Here is a 17038-nt window from a genome sequence, read left to right as displayed (position 1 = left end):
AGTGTCTATACCACAGAAATTTACTTTCTCAAAAAAACCTCACTCGATGATTTCTGGCCCGCGACCATTGGCGCATACCTTCAGAATCGTCCAGGAGCCAGGAGAGCCCCTTCGATCGCAATGACACAAAGAGCAGATAGAATCCCGATCGTGGAGTTTGAGCCCCCCGTCGATACGACTCATCGTGATATTCGAATCCACGTTTCGAAGTTGAGTTCGATTATTGTAATCGAATTCCGCCAGTGACACTTGTGCGTCCCCATCCTCTCGATCCACCCTTCTTCGGCGAATATTCCACGCACATCTCGGCGTGGGACGGAAACCTCTTCTGCTCCCGCCCACGCCGGGCGACGTTTCCCCTTCTTCCGAGCCCCCATTGGATCGGGCTAGAGCTCGAGTCAGCGGAGCGCGACACAAAGCGATATCGATGCTCGGAGAGACCATCGCGGTGTCAGCTGTCGATTTCGATGACTATTGTGCCAGAGTTTGAGAACAGTTGTCGCCTTCTTCTGCGCTCTTGAGTTCCCAGATTCCGCACCTCAGTGCTCAAGGGGTTCCGGTCAATGTGGAACAGTCGACGGTGATGATGAGAACACCATATACTACCGCAGGCTTTGAGGGGTTCAATCAGGCGGCGGACGTCATCCGCGGTATCGACACGTTTTGCTTGGCATCAGGAGAGAGATTCTCGGAGGCTGGGAAAACCGCGACGTCTCAAGTCTGTGGCATTCGGAAACTTCGTGCGCTATTGCGTTAGATCGAGCGGCAAAGCGAAGGCGCTAAACCTCAATGTACACGGCTGCCTGTCCCTTCGGCGCGGTATCCGAAGGCAGCCGTACTAATTACTGAACTAACGGAGTGAATTGCTTTCTTTTCCCTCGTCTTCTGTGTTCGCTAATATCTCACTTAATGCGGCACGGTCGGTGGGGCCCCTACGGCTAACCTACCGCAGGCCAGGAAAGCGCCTCGAATATTTCAGAGGTTTACCTTTCTGTGCTGATGGGTCAAGGTGTCGTTAGCCCCGTATTCTAGCTCCATATTTCCAGAGCGTTTTTTCTACAAAAATCCATGACGAAAGTTCATGACCCGATTTTCCTTTGGGCTTGCTCTCCAGCTCCGAATCGATAGGTGAAAGGAAGCAGTCTCCAGCGTCTAATCCTAACATATCGTAACAGCGCTTCCCTAAGGAAGATGAGCGCGAGGAGCAGTCGAACAAGACCTCCGCTTCGTCCGGAGATTCCATTCGACTTGGAGCAGCGCTGCCGCCGTGGAATTCAATCTCACCTCGGCTCCCTGTCTCATGACCAGGCCTTCAAGCCAGGTTCGGGCCTGGCGGCAGCGTCCAAGGGTACACAGGGACAAGTCTGCTGGCGAGCATACCCCGCTTGCTCGCTCCGCGCCCTGCTTTAGGCTCTTGCCGGAAATGAGGGTGACGCATACATCTTCGGCTATCGGGGAAGTCTCACCGGGAGAGTGGAAAAACCCGTGGGGGCTGCATCCGGGAAGAAAAAACAGGACTGAGTGAGCATCCCCGCGGGGGTTTCCTCTTATTGTTGCAAAAGATCCCACTGTTCTGCCCGCTCTCCTCGGGAACTCCATCGGCAGAGGGCCGAACTGCTAGAAGAGTTCCTCTGAATTCCCCCGTCCAGAAGAATGATCATTATGAGTAGGATCGAATAAGCGAGCCGGAATCGGAGCCGATGAGTTCACTCGCGGTATGGCCACCCGGAGGGCCACCCGTAGGGCCGCCCATGTCATTTGCTAGGGGCCACTTTTGTCACCTTGAACGGCATGAGTGGCAGGCGGCGTCTTTGACGGCGTTTGTTCCTCGCTTGATTTCGTCAACAGGTTCGCTGCTTCGATTTGGTTGCCTGCAGGCAGCTGCAGATGCTGCTTGAGTGGCGACAGCTCAGTTGGGACTCGAACTTGAGAAAAGACCACCGTGTTTGCTTCGTAATGTCTATATTGATCTTTGATGCCTCGCATCGAAGCGACCGACGTTGAGCGACCGCCCGGCGTACTGACTGAGAGCTGACGAATAACGGCGGACGGCCGAATTTGTGAGCGAGGCATGCGCTCTCTGCCGAAGATGAGAAGTGATGGACAGACGGACGGACGGCCACATGAAGTACACGGTTATGCTACAAGGTATGACCACACAGGTCGCGCGCATCCCAGAGGGGCAGGCAATCAGCTCGCCGGGCTAGCGGCGTTTTCGGCCTCAGCTCCTCTCTCATTTACCTCGAGCTGAATCGCAATTATCGGAAGCAGCATCCAACGATTTTGACGCGGAAAGAGAAAGAAAGAACGAATCTCGCCCCACAATTCATAGCGGTATGGAAAGGTAGTCCGCGAGATTTAATGAGGTCTTCGAATTTGTTTCCGTCTTGCATCGGCTCTCTAATGAGCTGCATTTTTCTCGGTGTACCAATATCAGGGCTGGAAAAATCTATTCGCGACAGAGCTAATTAACTTCGCTGCGATTGAAATCCCCCGCGCGCGGATGATCGGTGGCATTCTTCCATTCCGATCCAGCAGTCGAAAATTCTTCTCCTCTAATTACATTCGATCCGCGTATTCCTCATCGAGCCCAACGGATTATATCTGGCGACACGACAAAATTTGCTCCATCGCCGGAGATGGCGGGGGGGAATCGATGTTTGCGAATCTGAATTTCGAGAGTCCCTTCTGCCCTTCGTTTTGCGCTCAGATATTTCTGCTGATCTTCGATTTCTTGCTCGCCGCGGAATCATTGCATACATGTAAGAGCCGTTGGGCAAAAAAATCTCTCAATTCATTCGCCGGACACCGTGCCACCGGACAAGAGGAAACACGCCTGAGGCGCGTCAAGCGGGAAACATGCAAAAATGATCAAATTGTGGGAACATTCCCGAGGGTTTCCGTCGCGAAGCTGGCCGAGTCGATGATGATGGCGGTGTTGTGTGTCGTGCTTTAAGTTTGGTGGTCCTTTTCGCCGGGCCGGTGGTCCATCCATAGTGGTCCATCGGACCATCGCTAGGTCTATGCGTCCGTCTGTCGGTTCGTCCGACCGACCGTCAGCCGGGTGAGTTCTCTACGGTGAGGCCACGGGATCCAAACTTAAGTCGCAGATCATGCACTGGTCGCCTCCGCCCTGTGAGCTTCATCTGACGTAATTGATATCCTACCGGGTCGATTTGGGCAACTTCTCCTTTTCTCTGAGACCTGCGTCAAGCTCTTACGTCCGTTGGATCTTGTGCGTCGGTGATCTGCGGTCGGTGGGAGTTCCTTGCAATTCGTATGGGGCAGCCCCAACAGGAATCAGAATCGAGCCTCTAGCCCCATCGAAGGACAAACTCCCCCTGGATGAGATCGCCGAGAGTCGATGAATCGATCGAAACCGCTAAGCACTAAGCGGGATCGAGTCTAAGCAAGAGAAATGATTTCATGAACGAACGAATGATCGACAACGGGGAAACAATGGCACCGGTATAAATTCCTCGGAGGGATCAATCTCAGAAGCGATAATGATTTCGGTTTCGCCCAAAGGTGCCCTTTTGATGACAAAGTTCTCCCGGCGGGAGGGGATCATTGGCGAGCGAGCGTGCGACGCGAGCGGCGCCGTCGACCTTCGATGATCGATCGTAGACTCCTGCCGAGGTTTTGTCACCATGTTGTCTTGTTTCTTTTCCGAAGTCTTTCTCACTTGTCTGGATCGTCGTCCCGACCGATGAAGCGGTGGATCCAGCGTGACCGAAGAGACGATCTCGACGACGCGCGTTTTCGCTCGGGAAAGCATGAAGTCGATGATCAAGAGGGTAGATTGAAGTTATTTGCAGCAGCAGCAAGCGGACGAACTACTGAAGAATGCGCTGAAGATCCACGCGCTGGGTGGTGACTCCCGTGGAAACGCCAAGACTTTCCTTTGATGGCCACTGTAGAGAAAAATATATACGAAATAGATGAGCGTTCCTGGCTAGCGGTCCGACTGACTGACTGACTGACTCACTCACTCCACTCACTGCAACGCATCGAGTGAAATTAAGACGTTGATCGAACAACGAAACGAGGACCTCCGAAGAGGGTCCTGCACTTCACGGTGGTCCTGGCATCAAGTCATCGACGTCGTCCTCGCGAGTGCCGCCGCCGCCGCTTCTGCTACGGCCTGAGTGCCTCGCGCCGTACAATTACGTAAAAGACGCCCCGATGAGTTTCGAATGAGATTTGAAATGCGCGTCTTTCGTCTCATCGGTTGCGGCGCGCGGATAGATTGTTTTGTTCTTCTGACAATTTTTTTTATGACTCACAACAGAACGAAGGCAAACAGCATGCATGCTCGGCTCGGGATCATCCTTAAGTGACCCTCCGCCGTTTTTTCGGCTTAACCACTGCAGTAAAACCATAAATGAAGAAGACCTGTGGGTGAGTGGGTGGAACCAGAAATTCCAAGCACCGGCAGCCGTTCCTACTCGGCTTCATCGTCTTAACGCCTGGGAGAAAGCGAGCATCGGATAGCTCCGCGATTGTCTTGGGAGCACCAAAGTCCGATGAGGACAAATTCGACGGCTTGAACATGATGATCTGACGGAAGGTGTTTTCGGAATTAGCGCCTCTTCTAGGAGTGGTAGCTCGCTACGTGTCAACGATCTCACGGCACGGTAGGCTGTCTCCGAGCAGAATTGCATACTCTATTCATACTCCTCCAAAAGGTCGATCCGATGAAGCGTCGATGAATCCTTCGAAGTCAGACTCGTCGGCTAGAAGGGCAAGCGGAGACGAACTGAGCGTCACCTCGGCCATCGAGGCACCCTGGACGCTGCGGTAGTCGGGCTTTCAGGTGACTGTAGTAGTTGGCTGTCAGTGGCTGTGGCGCCAGCTACTGATAAGTGAACCATTCGACCGATGGATAGTAATGCAAGAAACTTGTTAGTCAAAGTTTATTGAGCCGAGCAAAGGATTTTTGCTTCGGAGTCTTCGTCTCGAGCAGTTTCCCCCTCTGACTCAGTTTTCTTCCCTTGGCGGCTGTTCGATCAGCAGAAGGTCTCAGATCTCTGACATAAACCAATCTTATCAGCGATTGCTGATGCCGCGGCTCGAACTGAAAGAATTCGGTCGCCTTCATGCGGCAACTAATTAGTTTATCAAAACGACGATGATGACGACGACGACTATCGCCGCCACCATGACAACCGCAAGAAATTTTACAGCCTAGGGCCGGTCCCTGAAGGTGGGTCTGTCTGTGATGCTCCTGGTTCAAAACGGCTGCGGGAACCGAATCTTCGGTTTGGGGTGTTCGGGCCTCGAAGTCCGTCCCTCGCGTCGAACGTGAGCTCTTCAACCTTGTTTCGAGATCCCCGGGCTTGTGACTTGAGACTCAGTTTGCCGACGCGCCGCCTCGTCCCGCGCTCTGCGGCTCCGAGTGGACTCTCACGGTGGAGCGCGGTGCGCTTCCGATTGAATGTATTGGGTCAACTTGATTTTCGGTCGGCGGCGTGTTGGATCCGTCTGTGTTGATTTCTTCCACCGCGCGGCGGCTACTTCGACCCCTAAAGAAGGCCTCTCTCCTTCGTCGTCGTCTTCTTCTTCTTGTTGTTCTTAAACGCCTCGGTTGAGCTTCGAACGCCTCGGCTCGCCTCGGTCCCGGCAGGCGAGTCAGAAACTTCCCCGGTCGGTCGGTCTTTCGGCCGGCCGGCCGGCTAGCTGGCTGTCGGTGATCGAAGAAGGCGTTTGTGTGATCCGGGTGAGGTGCCGGCAAGAGTTCAATTGGCCCGTCGGGTGACTAGATTCGGGTTAAAAATTTCCTCTCGTTTTCCTCTGGCGCCGCGCCGTTGCCTACTCGGCTACCTGAATGTATACCGGATTGGTTCGGTCACGTAAGTTTTTGCGGCGATCTCGCAAGAATGAGAGGTCCGAATGAATGGTCGCCTACTGGTACGTCTGATTCGACGGAAAAATTCTACTGCGAGCGGTCGACGCGAATCCGCGACGACTGATCCAGAGCAGGGCGGATTCGGGGAGCACACCAGATCGCCATCCGTTGTCGGAACTGCGAATCCTTCCGAGGATCATAAAACCGAGATTGTCCGCGGCACCGACAGGAGTTGCTGGCCTGCGGACTCATTCCCATAAGTAAGCTGCAACACCTTCCGTGAAGACAATACTGGGAATCGAGCATTGCCGTCAAAATTGCGACGGATTTATCCTCCTGTAGCGGGATATTCGCTTCTCAATGGGTTCAAAAACGGGTGACTCCTCCGAGTTAGGTTGGAACAGTCACTCTGATTCCTCTCACAGTTCCTACTTCGCTACCACGATCCCACAAGTTTTACGTAGACGGGCAGTCAATCAATCAATTATCCAATCGAATAATCAATCAGTAAGCCAGTCAATCAGACGGTGAGTCATCCGAGGAGTCGAATGCATGGACACTCGGTTCAGGCATAGCGAACCTTTCTTATGAAATGTAAACGATTTGGACAGCTACGGAAAAACTGCGCAACGAGTCTATGTCCGTTTGAGGCCAAGTCGCTCGGTACGGGAGTGGAGTTTTTCTGTTCGCTCGAATTGATTTCTCAGAACTAGCAAAACTTAACGCGCGTCAGAACTTTCGACAGATAACTGAGATGGCTTCAGCTGCACAATGGACTTGTCGAGGTAGACGCGCATTGAGCAGCGAGCGGATATAAAAATTGAAGATTAGTCAGTCTGTCAGATGGACAGCCGTTTAGGTGGATGCAGCAGAACCGAGTGTAGCCGAGAGGTCTTCGAATGTTCTTTTCTTATTGATTGCAAAAAGAATTCCCTGGACAGGAATGGCGGCGCGGGGATTGTCTGACAGTTTGTTCGAATCCTGCTTATTGTTCGCGCTCGTTGCCCGAGAACCGTTGTTCTCCTTGCGATTGTGTCTGTCACAAATGGCGCTGGTCGCTTTGTTTTTCTCTCCGAAAGGAAATGATTCTCTCATCTTCCCTTCATCTCGAAAGAATGATGCCTTTCAGAAAAGCAATTCGAAAATGAGTTTTCACTGAATTGTCGACTGTTACCTCCGAGATTTCAATCGGATGAGAAGGGCCATAATCGGGAATCAAAATCGCAACGCTTTGCTCGCAGACTCCGCGGTATCTCGACATTGTCTGAGCGGATTCAAAAACGCATGTTCGCTGCAGGACTGATTCTATAATCATCCTGCGTCCATTCAAGAGTTCCGACGTTCTGTATGTATGTAACTTACGTCTAGTCACTTCCGATTCTATTGTCGTGGTCGAGATCGATCCGAAGGAGATACTGTTCCGAAATTTTCGACACCTGACCGAGTACGCAGAGCGGTGCTCGGTTCCTCCCCTCCTGAGAACACGATTCCCAGACCGCCACCACCGTCAGATTTTCTTTTTGCGGTCAATGTTATTGACGTTATTGATGTCGTTGGAGATTGCGGTGAGCAAGCTGTGACAAAATGAGCGCCTATCGTTCGAGTGCTACCCGAGATTTCCTTTGTTCTCGCTAAGGGTTACAAAACAATACGGGCCTCGACAGTTCGGAGGAACTTTGTGGGAACCGTCGATGAGCAAACATCTCACGTACACATAGCCGTGTCCGAGCAATGATCAACGTCCGAGCATAACCGCATGACTCGAACCCCAGATCACGATGCTCGTTTGACGCCTAATAATAATTATGGCCGGGGTTGGGCGGGAAACGGAAAATAGACAAGCAGACTTAAGTGAACATCGTATTCGGAAAGGACATCAACGAATCGCAAGCTCGGGTCAGTCGGGACGGAGACCGATGACCTCCGCGGGAAGCGCATGATCCTTCTTGACTCCGACTGCGACCCGTTTTATCCCGCCGCTACTGATCCCTCCGCTGTCGGACTCGCCAAGAGACGAAGAAAGGACGCAGGATGGAGATTCGGAACACCCCTCTGCGCCCGTTTGACACTGGAGACCGAAGCACCCAACTCTTCGCAAATCTGGATCTGCAGCGATCCTTTCATTTTTGGGTTAGCCCTGCAGAATCTGGGACAGTACGTGCTCGCTGCGCTATGCTCTCTAGATGCACGGGAAGGCATTGGGATATCTTCTGGGCAGCCCTTTGGATTTCTGAGTGCTCCATGGGTGCCCATTAGGGAATCGAAGCGGACCGTGTAGATCAGAACTCCGCCTCGAGTGATCGTTTTGCCGTTCCGAGAGCGCTTCGAGGCATGAACCTAAGAGTAGATTAAAGCGGTCTGTGTCGGATCGTCGTCATTGTCGTGGAAGACAAGCGAGAGCGACTGTTCAAATATTTACCCTGCTCCAAAAATGGTTGCTCGTGACGTTAATGAAATTCCAAGGGCGCGGATGAATTTTTTACCACCTCCGGGGAAACTGTCTCAAGCAACCTGGACACCTTGTCGCGAGACGTCCCGGGAGATTGAGAGGAGGGGGGCGGCGAGCACACACGCAAGGATTGCGGGAAACCTCCTTCCTACCTATTTCTACAGTTCGATCTGGACGCAGAAGTTCCCTTTTGCGGCCGGCCGAATTGAGCCCCAGAAGTTCGGTACTCGGAAGCTTCTGCCGTGTTGTCGATTCAGCGTGATAGTGGTTTCGGAAAGTTCAACTCGATCCTTCGCTAACGAGCTTATCTCTCTATTTGCAGGAGAAGGGTTACGTATCTGCAGCTCGGTATCCACTTGCTGCACACCGCAAATGGAAAAATCACTCGCTCAGGAGACGAAATCTGCGTTCTCCGAGGCGCTCAAAAACGAGTTCGGGCGGTCGAAGCAGAAGATGGGCACCCGAACGATGAGGTTCGATGAGTACTTCCAGGTGAGTTCCCTTCCGAAACTGTTGTAGTTTTGCATGAAACACTCGGCATTCCTCTCCCCGACGAGAACTTTGAAATCAATTCCAAAGTATGGGTGGCTGCCCGACTCCGGGATATCTCTTCTCTAACTTTACATCTCCCTCGAACCACAGCGACTCATCCGTAAGTCCCAGGAAGACTTCAATGAAATGTTCCGGAAAACATACGGAATCCAGTATGAGCAGAACACAGACCTCTTCAGAGGCATGTTTCACCAGCTCGAGACGTTCTACACTCAAGGTGGAATAGATCTTGGAGAAAAAATGGACGACTTTTTCGTTGAGCTCTACCAAAGAATGTTCCAGGTGAGTTTTTTCTATCTGTTCGTCTCTCTTTTCACTCTGGAGCTCCAGCTCCGATCGCCTACCTAGGGGGTCCGAGCACGGGCAGCAGTCGAGACCCTGCAGGATCGACCGTCCGGGAGTCGCGGAATGCCCTCGCCATTATTGCTATCTTCGCATACGATTGCGACGAACTGAAGTTTTTCGAGATGCGCGCACGTCTGCGGCGCGGAGACAGATGAACCTCTGTCGGGGAACGATCTCATCGCAGCCTTTCGGACTGTTTACACAAAGTGAGAGTACAGGAGTTGAGCGGAGGAATTTACCTTGAAATCCGACTCAGCTCTCGAGCTGAAAGTCCGGAGCGCGTTCCCGTCCATCTCTGGGCTGCCTCAGATTCCCTGACTCAAATCCCTCGTAGCTTGAGAGATTCAAGAATACCTCGGTATTGCATGGCTCTGCCACCGGTGGGCGGAGGCTCTGCTGGTCCGCCTGATAAAAACCAAGAACCAGACGGGAGCAGCTCCGGAAGACTTGCTCTCGACGATCTCGCGGCCGGACTCTCCGAGAATCGACAGAGAGCGCGAATCGCGCTGATTGTGAGGGAAGATTTCCTAGCCTCAACTGCGGACCGAGCCGTCTCAGCTCGTGGGCTACCGGTGAAAATGAACGCGTCGGAACGTGCCCCACCACTTCGTACAGTTAAAGGAATCGGCGATCCCGGCGAGACGAGCCTCGCGCTGGGAGGATACGATATGTTCCAGATTTCGCTGGCCGTGTTGAGACTGATAGCCGAATTTGGGCGTTAGGGTAGTGGATCGAAAAGGAGGTTCGTCGCGGGGCGGGTAGCGTTTGCAGCAATTCGCTACAATGTTCTTCTAAGAAGCTTCCGAACCTTATTCAGGTCGAGGCTGACTCTGTCGTGTCGTGCGACCGTTTTTTCTCGTCGCAAACCAACAGCGATCTAGCTCATTCATGGGCTTGAGTTCATAATATCTCCGCTTTGGAGAATCCAATGACATCGCGTTCTTCCCTATCGGCCTGCTCTCTTCCCAAGCATGAAAATTTATGCGGTGCGAGTTTCGCCGTTTTCAGCAAGTTGAACGAACGTCGAACAAGGCACGTAGGAGTGCTTCGCTGGGATCCCCACACCCTAAGTCGGAGCAGTTAAACTTTACAGCCGTTCCCAATATGAGTTTTACGCTAGTCTTGCTTGTGCTGGTTCCCCGCATACGGGAGACAAAAACGGTGTTCCTCGCAACCTTGTGGAGATGGGGAAGAAAGGCCAGCGAATCGCTGGAGGACTAAAACGAGCTCATGGGAATGCGGAGGGAAATCCTGATTCATCCTGCATTTCCAGAAAAGCGCCCGTTTGAATTTCTAGGGCTCGGTCAGAAATTCGAGCCCGAGACGAGTTATTGGAGTGCGGAGCTTCGGTAATCTGATTTTTCAACGATTCCAGGTGTTGAACTCGCAATACACGATAACTGGATCATATTTGAGCTGCGTGAAGGGGACGATGAAGGAAATTCAACCATTCAAAGAGGTTCCAGACAAACTGAATCAACAGATAACCCGGAGCTTCTATGCTACGAGGGTCTTCGTTCAGGCTCTAGGAGTCGGCAAAGATATCCTTGCAGTGAGTTGAAAAATTGGATTATAGCCATTTGTCACTCAGGACATCCTCCCCAATGCTGGGCACGCCCGAAGTCTGTTGAATAATCGATGTATCATCAATTCCCAGGCACTGCAAGACCACCTGGAACCGTCGAGCGCGTGCGTGCAAGCAATGTCGAAGATGCATGTCTGTCCTCAGTGTAACGGCTTCCCTGATGTGAAGCCCTGCCCCGCGTACTGTGAAGCGATTGTGGGGGACTGCCTTCAAGACGTGAGCAAGGTCAACGTACTCTGGACGAAGTTCATTGATACGATGCTCAACCTCGCGTCCCGAATGGAGAAACAATTCAACATCGAAGAGGTTGTCGAACCGATTGATCTCAAAATCTCCGAGGCCATCATGAACTTCCAGGAGTCACACGAAGACTCCATGGAGAAGGTGAGCTAATAACGATGAACTCGTGCTTCCCCCATTGCCCATAACTCATTTTGAGGGTTCCATCAATCTCCGGCCTCCTCTTCCAGATCTACAAGAAGTGCGGACACCCCGAGTTTCGCACGAACAAGCCTTCGATGTCCAACTCAGGATTTTCGAGTCATCGCAGAGATCGGCGGAGCGCCATGGGTAACACGTGGGCTTCGAACAGTTCGTCACGAGTTACTCGGAAAAATTCTGCTGCTGCACCACATGGAAGACGAAGCGACTCGGGACGAGGCAAGAAGAAAGACAACAACGGGCTGGAGCGACACATCGAATCCGCGAAGAAACAGCTCACAGCGATGAAATCGTTCTTCACCAACCTCCCGCAGAGAATCTGCAATCCTGAGAAGTCAGAGATGAGCCCCGATAACGCAGGTACGGCGCTCTTCACATCGGCGACGATCCTTCGAGGTCTTCAATGGACGTGACGATTGCATTTCAGAGTGCCTGAACGGGAGCCTGACGGTTTCTCCTCCGTTTCAGACGCAGAGTGTTGGAACGGGTCCGAGAAGACCCGGGTGGGGAGTGCCAACGTCACCGACGTTCGGCTGAGAGCGTCCAAGCCGGGGAAGGCTCAGAGGATGCTGATAAGGCGACAGGTTGCTATGTTGGATATTATTATCAAGAAACTACAGCAAGCCTATGATGGCAAGTCGGGGGAGTCGTCCGCTCACGACGACGACGGCGGTAGCGATTCGCAACCTCGCCTCGACGGCAGCGGGGATTTTGAAGGTAGCGGAAGCATCAGTTCCGGAGACAAAGAGGCTCCGATTGATCCGGACGCTGAAGGAGGCGATGACGATGAAGAGTAAGTATCCTCTTCGTTCTGAAGACCTATGAGTCTGGAACGAATAATCCTTTGGCACTTTTAATTTCAATTCGATTATTTTTTCATTCTGACTATTCGAAAGGATGGAGTTTCGCCTATTCCGCCTATCCTATTGATCCCCGTGCTGACCGACCGACCTTTGCAGACGCATGCCGCCGGCTCATCTGCCACCCTCAACATCAACCACGCAAGTTCCGTCGGTACAGGAAGATCTCTACTTCACGACGCAGCCACCGTCGCCCGCAGTTCCTGCATCGTCCACTAAAGTACCGAGCTCTTCTGCTAGGCCTGGTGGCAGGAGACGAAATCGTACTAAAGCAAAGAAACCCAAGCCAGGAACTGTGGCGGAAGCTAGCAGCTCGCAAGGTCTCCGATGTGTGTCGTTTTGGTTGTCACTGCTGACAATCTTGGTGGCGCGCTTCACGATAGATCCCTTGTAGATTATGTAGACATCGAATAGTGAACTATAGATAGAGATTTTGAGAATCGGAGCGTCTTGCGGTTGATACTAATTTATCGTGAAGGGACAAGTGACGACTAAGAGCAGTGGATGGACGTCAGTATTGAGTAAGCTTTGTACCTTGTCTTTTGTTTCGTGTCAGGACCAGTTTGTACATAGTGGGAGAAAGACTCAAGTACCCGTTCCCAATCGTGACATCAGAGCGACTACATGAAGTGAATTTTCGCTCCTTTCCGGAAACCCACAATTTCTTTGAAACATTCTCCAAAACTTTTTCGCGCGACCAGTTGTGTCGAAATTCCAGGAGGTCATGAATCTTGATTCAAATTATCGATGGCGATTTCTAGCTTGTGGTGGATTTTTGTCGCTGTCTTGACATTCAGATTGGCCATGACGGATCAGAGACCAAAGCTCAGGAAGTATATCGTCCCGCTCCGAACCGTGCCATCGACGACAGCCACAATCTAGAAACTATTCTCCCAAATCTCCTGGGGGACTCGAACTACCTCATCGCGACAAGGAAGATGATAATCACTTCGGACCCATCTCGATTGAAGGACGGGCGTCGAAAATTTCCGTCGCGAGAATCACTTCTATGCGATCAGGGGAGCGCGGTTTCAATTGTCCGAATTCTATCGCCATTCGAGATGAGTGTGAACGTCCAAAAGCGTTCCGTGGAGAGAGAATGGAATCTGTCCTTCTGCGGGTAGCCTATGATTCCGGGCTGAATGTCGCATTGTTTGTGCGCTTTGTTTGTGTCGCGGATGACACGACCCTAGATAGTGTATGGGCTGGGAATACTGACGTCGATGATGATAGTCATTCGCGATGATGTGGACACGCACCCAGATGCGAGTCTGTTGTTATTTCAATAACGAAGAGATATTGTTGACCCTATCCTTTTCCATCCAAACTCCTCATACCTCCCTTCACTACTTCCTTTTCGAACTTTCCCCTTCAAATCTTCCCTCGTGTATTTTTCCTCGATGACATCAATACCCGTCGTCCCTTCCAACGGAGTGCACCTTGACAAGAACCAATCTGTGGATTCGGAGGTGCTCGGGGCGAGACACTACTGCACCTGTTCAATCTGAAGTGATCAGAGGCATTGGAATTTCGAAAGTGTCTGAAGGCCCTGACTAACCCGAAGTAAGGTCAGAAGACAGAACACTCGCGGGTTCTCCCCGGAGGATTATTATTATCATTCTACCCGTGGACCTCGATGAAAGCCGGGACTCAATCTTTGGTTGCATATCAAATTTGCTCCGAGCTGAGAGTGTTCGTTGTCAAGAGGAACAAATCCGTGTCTTAGAGCTTGCCTTGTCAAAGTTTTTCCTCGAAGACGACTCTCTGCGACAACTCGGCTATTTACCTCCAGCTTTCTCTCCTGATTGCTATTCTCTTTTTCTCTTAATTCTTAATCGGGCAATAGTCTTCGTAGATACTGCGACTGACCTTATGCCTATTTAGGCGGCTTCGACGCCGCTTGATATTTTTGTTACTGTAGACTATGTACATATTAGCCAGTGGTACGGTACCTACCACTAGAGAGAATGATAAAAAGTGAAAGTGCTACAAATGGGAGACGAAGGAACAGCGAAAGCTGAGCAGCGAGTGGCGAATGCGGAGAGATTGGGAATTCAGACCAACTCGAAAAAAAATGAAGGAAATTGACGATCTGACTTCGGGCCGACACCCTTGAGCTTTAGGCTGAAACGCCGCTAGATATAAGTACAGACACAGAGCCTGCCACGCTTTCGAGATCCTTTCCCTTTGTAGAGTGCTATACGTAAAGGAGAGACACGGAAAAGAGAAAAACGCATGAGCGGAATCGAGACTTCATCATATATTGTCTGTAATAATAATTTAAGCCAAAATAAAGGAGAATGTGTGTAAATAAGTCGAATGCAGACCTGGGTTCCTCACTCCTTGTACAGTAACGAAATATGAGAGCAGAGAGCGTGATTCACGGCCTTCGAAGAAGTCTAACTTCTGTTCCGCAAGAGACTCGTCGACCGTGTATGTAGCTGTAGCTCGATTGTAGCGCTACGTACAGAGCTTCGGCGATGAGGAAACCTTCGCGGCGTTAGCTTGAGGGAGAAAACTTCGAGCTGCGGGACAACATGCTTGTTTCTCCGAATCTAAATATTCTCATGCCTTCGGCATATTTTCTCTTCCGCGAAGTTCAAATTCCCGAACTTCCCGACCAGAGGAACCGCAGCATCAGATTCGCGGATCCAAGGAACTCCCGCCATGGAGGCCCAAGGTCCGAGCAATGACAAGGGTTCACTCTGAAGCTTGATTCTTCACGTGTTTGATGATACTCGAGCGCGAGGTAGGAATATTCCTCGAGTATCGGTTTCGCTCACTCTTCACCGGCGATCCGGGAGTCGCGACTGGTTGACCCATTGACGTCCTCCGACCACCCGGCTCCGGTTAGAGTCCACACCATCGATCTTTCCCCAGCAGCTCGACGGGCTTCTGGGTTCAAGTTTTGCCGCTCCCCAGGTCCAAGTCCGCGCTTCGGTGAGAGATTCCCTCGTCCCGGAACCCGTAGGCCGCCTTCGAAGGAGCTCGAGGGAGGGCATAAGTTTGGAGACTAAGAAGAATTGCCTCGGGGATCCCCGTTCAGCAGCCATGTCTGATGATGCGGCAGAAGGGATTCCGTCAAGAGTGATCTGGAAATGACGCTTGCGACGTGAATTCGAAATGAGCGCCATCATTCGGGGCCCAACCCAAGTGAGGAACCGCCCCGTCTCACCCTCCCCCATAGAGCAGCGATCACAAATATCATTTTCCCTCTCTCAATTCAAAAACCTCCTTTCCTCTTGGCGCGACGACCGATCAGCCGCTCACTCCGGCGGGTCTCTACTGTGTGGTGTCCCTCCTCCCCGTGTCGTGCTGGCGGCAGTGATAGTGGTTTCTGGGTGTGCTGGAGATCGGAACTTCAAGAGTTCGTTCGAACTTTGTACAGTCATTATGAATGAATGAGTACCAGGATGACCTCCTCCATTCGTATGTAAATGTGTCATTCGGATCTTCCAATCATTCATCAACTCATTTAGAGCCTCTGCATGTCTTTTCTTGGGAAAGATCTTGCGTGAAGGCAGTGCGTGACAGCCGTCAAAATCGACAGATCGTTCAAAATTTTGAAGTCAGCGGAAAATTGTCCAGATAGAGACTCTCCGACAATCGGAAAGAGTTTCCTGATAAAGCAAAATCCTCCAGTGACATAACCAATTTGGATTTTTGGAGTGCGATTCTCGAATCATATTTTCCGTCGACCTGTTGCTCCAGCTGACTTTGGCATTGAGTGATCTCTAAGGATAAATCTCATCATCTGTCAACTCATCTCCTTCACTATCATCGGTGACTGGAGAAACCAGAGATGTCCAGCACACCTAGCCAGGAGGTGAAGACTCCGAGTGCGCGGAAACCGGAGTCCGACGCCGGGATCGACGTAGAGGACGACGAGGATGATGTAAGTGTCAATGATTCTTAGCGGTTTCCGCGCTTGATATACTTCGCCGCTGTTTTCTGCTCTCATGTGTGAACTCCTTTCGAGACAAAACGAATGAGTTTACCCGACCGAGTTTCGCAAGGTGCGGAAGGAATCTATCTCAACCGAGTGAGAGCCCCGCACGCTCCTGATTGTAAAGACAATCTGCCACAAGTGGACACGCTCTGAACGCACTCCATACAGCGTTTCCATGTCGATGCCGCATGTTTGGAGAAGCGAACAACTGCTCTTGAGATGATAAAGTTCATTGCCAGCAGCCGCAACCACCGGGAGACAACGGGGCCAGATGAGGAACGCGCTACGCCGAGCGCCGTTTCTGTGATGCTTTTCAAAAAGACAGCAAGCTAGTCGGCGAACGGACGGACGCCGCAGCCATTCATTTTGCTAGTTTGTGTTTGTGCGTGTGTCGCTCTTTCTTTTTCCAGATAGCCGACCGCACATTCAGTCAGTCGATCAGTCAGTCCGGGAACCGAGAAGCGCTGCATAACACTGAGCTCGGATTCCGAGCCCAAACAAGACCTTCCCGGAAGACCGGTACTTTTTCACCGACCCGATGCCGGTTTCGGTTCAATTCGAAAGTCCTAGAGCCTGCGAGAGCTCTTCGCTGTGAAGCAGGAAAGTCCGCGAATCCTGAAGTCCGTCTCCTGCTGATGAACTCCACGGGTTCCCACCGAGGAGCTCCTCTTGTTCCTAGGATCAATGCATAGATATTGCTCATTCAACGCCCCCCCGTACACCACACCGATTCCAACCTGCTCCGCTTCGGACTCGACTCTCGATAATAATTATCATCGAGAAATTATAACCAATGATTTCGCTGGGAAATCGAGATTCTAAACGGATCCTGAGCAGGAGTGTCCTGACACCCGAGCGATCGAGAATGAACTCGCTTGTGAGTAGAAGAAGGGAATGAATGACGTTGCTTTTGTTTTGATCTCCAGCCGTTCGGTGTAACAGAAACATCCGGCAGGCACATGGTTCTACCTTACTCAGTGTTGGACGAACCGATTCTCACGTGACTACC

The 17038-nt window shown here is 51.6% G+C and overlaps 1 protein-coding gene across 1 annotated transcript; it reads left to right on the top strand.

Moving 5' to 3' along the window:
* The first annotated feature begins 8621 nt into the window (after positions 1–8621).
* LOC100904649 (glypican dally-like) lies at positions 8622–12681 on the top strand. The gene is made up of 7 exons (XM_018638502.2): positions 8622–8789; positions 8940–9131; positions 10570–10746; positions 10852–11163; positions 11250–11580; positions 11689–12013; positions 12180–12681. Exons 1-7 carry the CDS (start codon positions 8670–8672, stop codon positions 12472–12474), a joined length of 1752 nt encoding a protein of 583 aa, XP_018494018.2. The 5' UTR covers positions 8622–8669; the 3' UTR covers positions 12475–12681.
* Positions 12682–17038: the final 4357 nt, after the last annotated feature.

Source organism: Galendromus occidentalis, unplaced genomic scaffold (genome assembly GCF_000255335.2).
Source record: "Galendromus occidentalis unplaced genomic scaffold, Mocc_1.1 scf7180000077086, whole genome shotgun sequence".
NCBI lineage: Eukaryota > Metazoa > Arthropoda > Arachnida > Mesostigmata > Phytoseiidae > Galendromus > Galendromus occidentalis.
This window is presented reverse-complemented; position numbering and strand designations above follow the sequence as displayed.

Excerpts from the sequence above, each read along its gene's own strand:
- LOC100904649 (XM_018638502.2), top strand. The coding sequence starts at position 8,670 with ATGGAAAAATCACTCGCTCAGGAGACGAAATCTGCGTTCTCCGAGGCG. Across the intron at positions 10,747-10,851 it reads TCGGCAAAGATATCCTTGCA|GCACTGCAAGACCACCTGGA; the intron begins GTGAGTTGAAAA and ends ATCAATTCCCAG. Across the intron at positions 11,581-11,688 it reads GATGAGCCCCGATAACGCAG|ACGCAGAGTGTTGGAACGGG; the intron begins GTACGGCGCTCT and ends CCTCCGTTTCAG.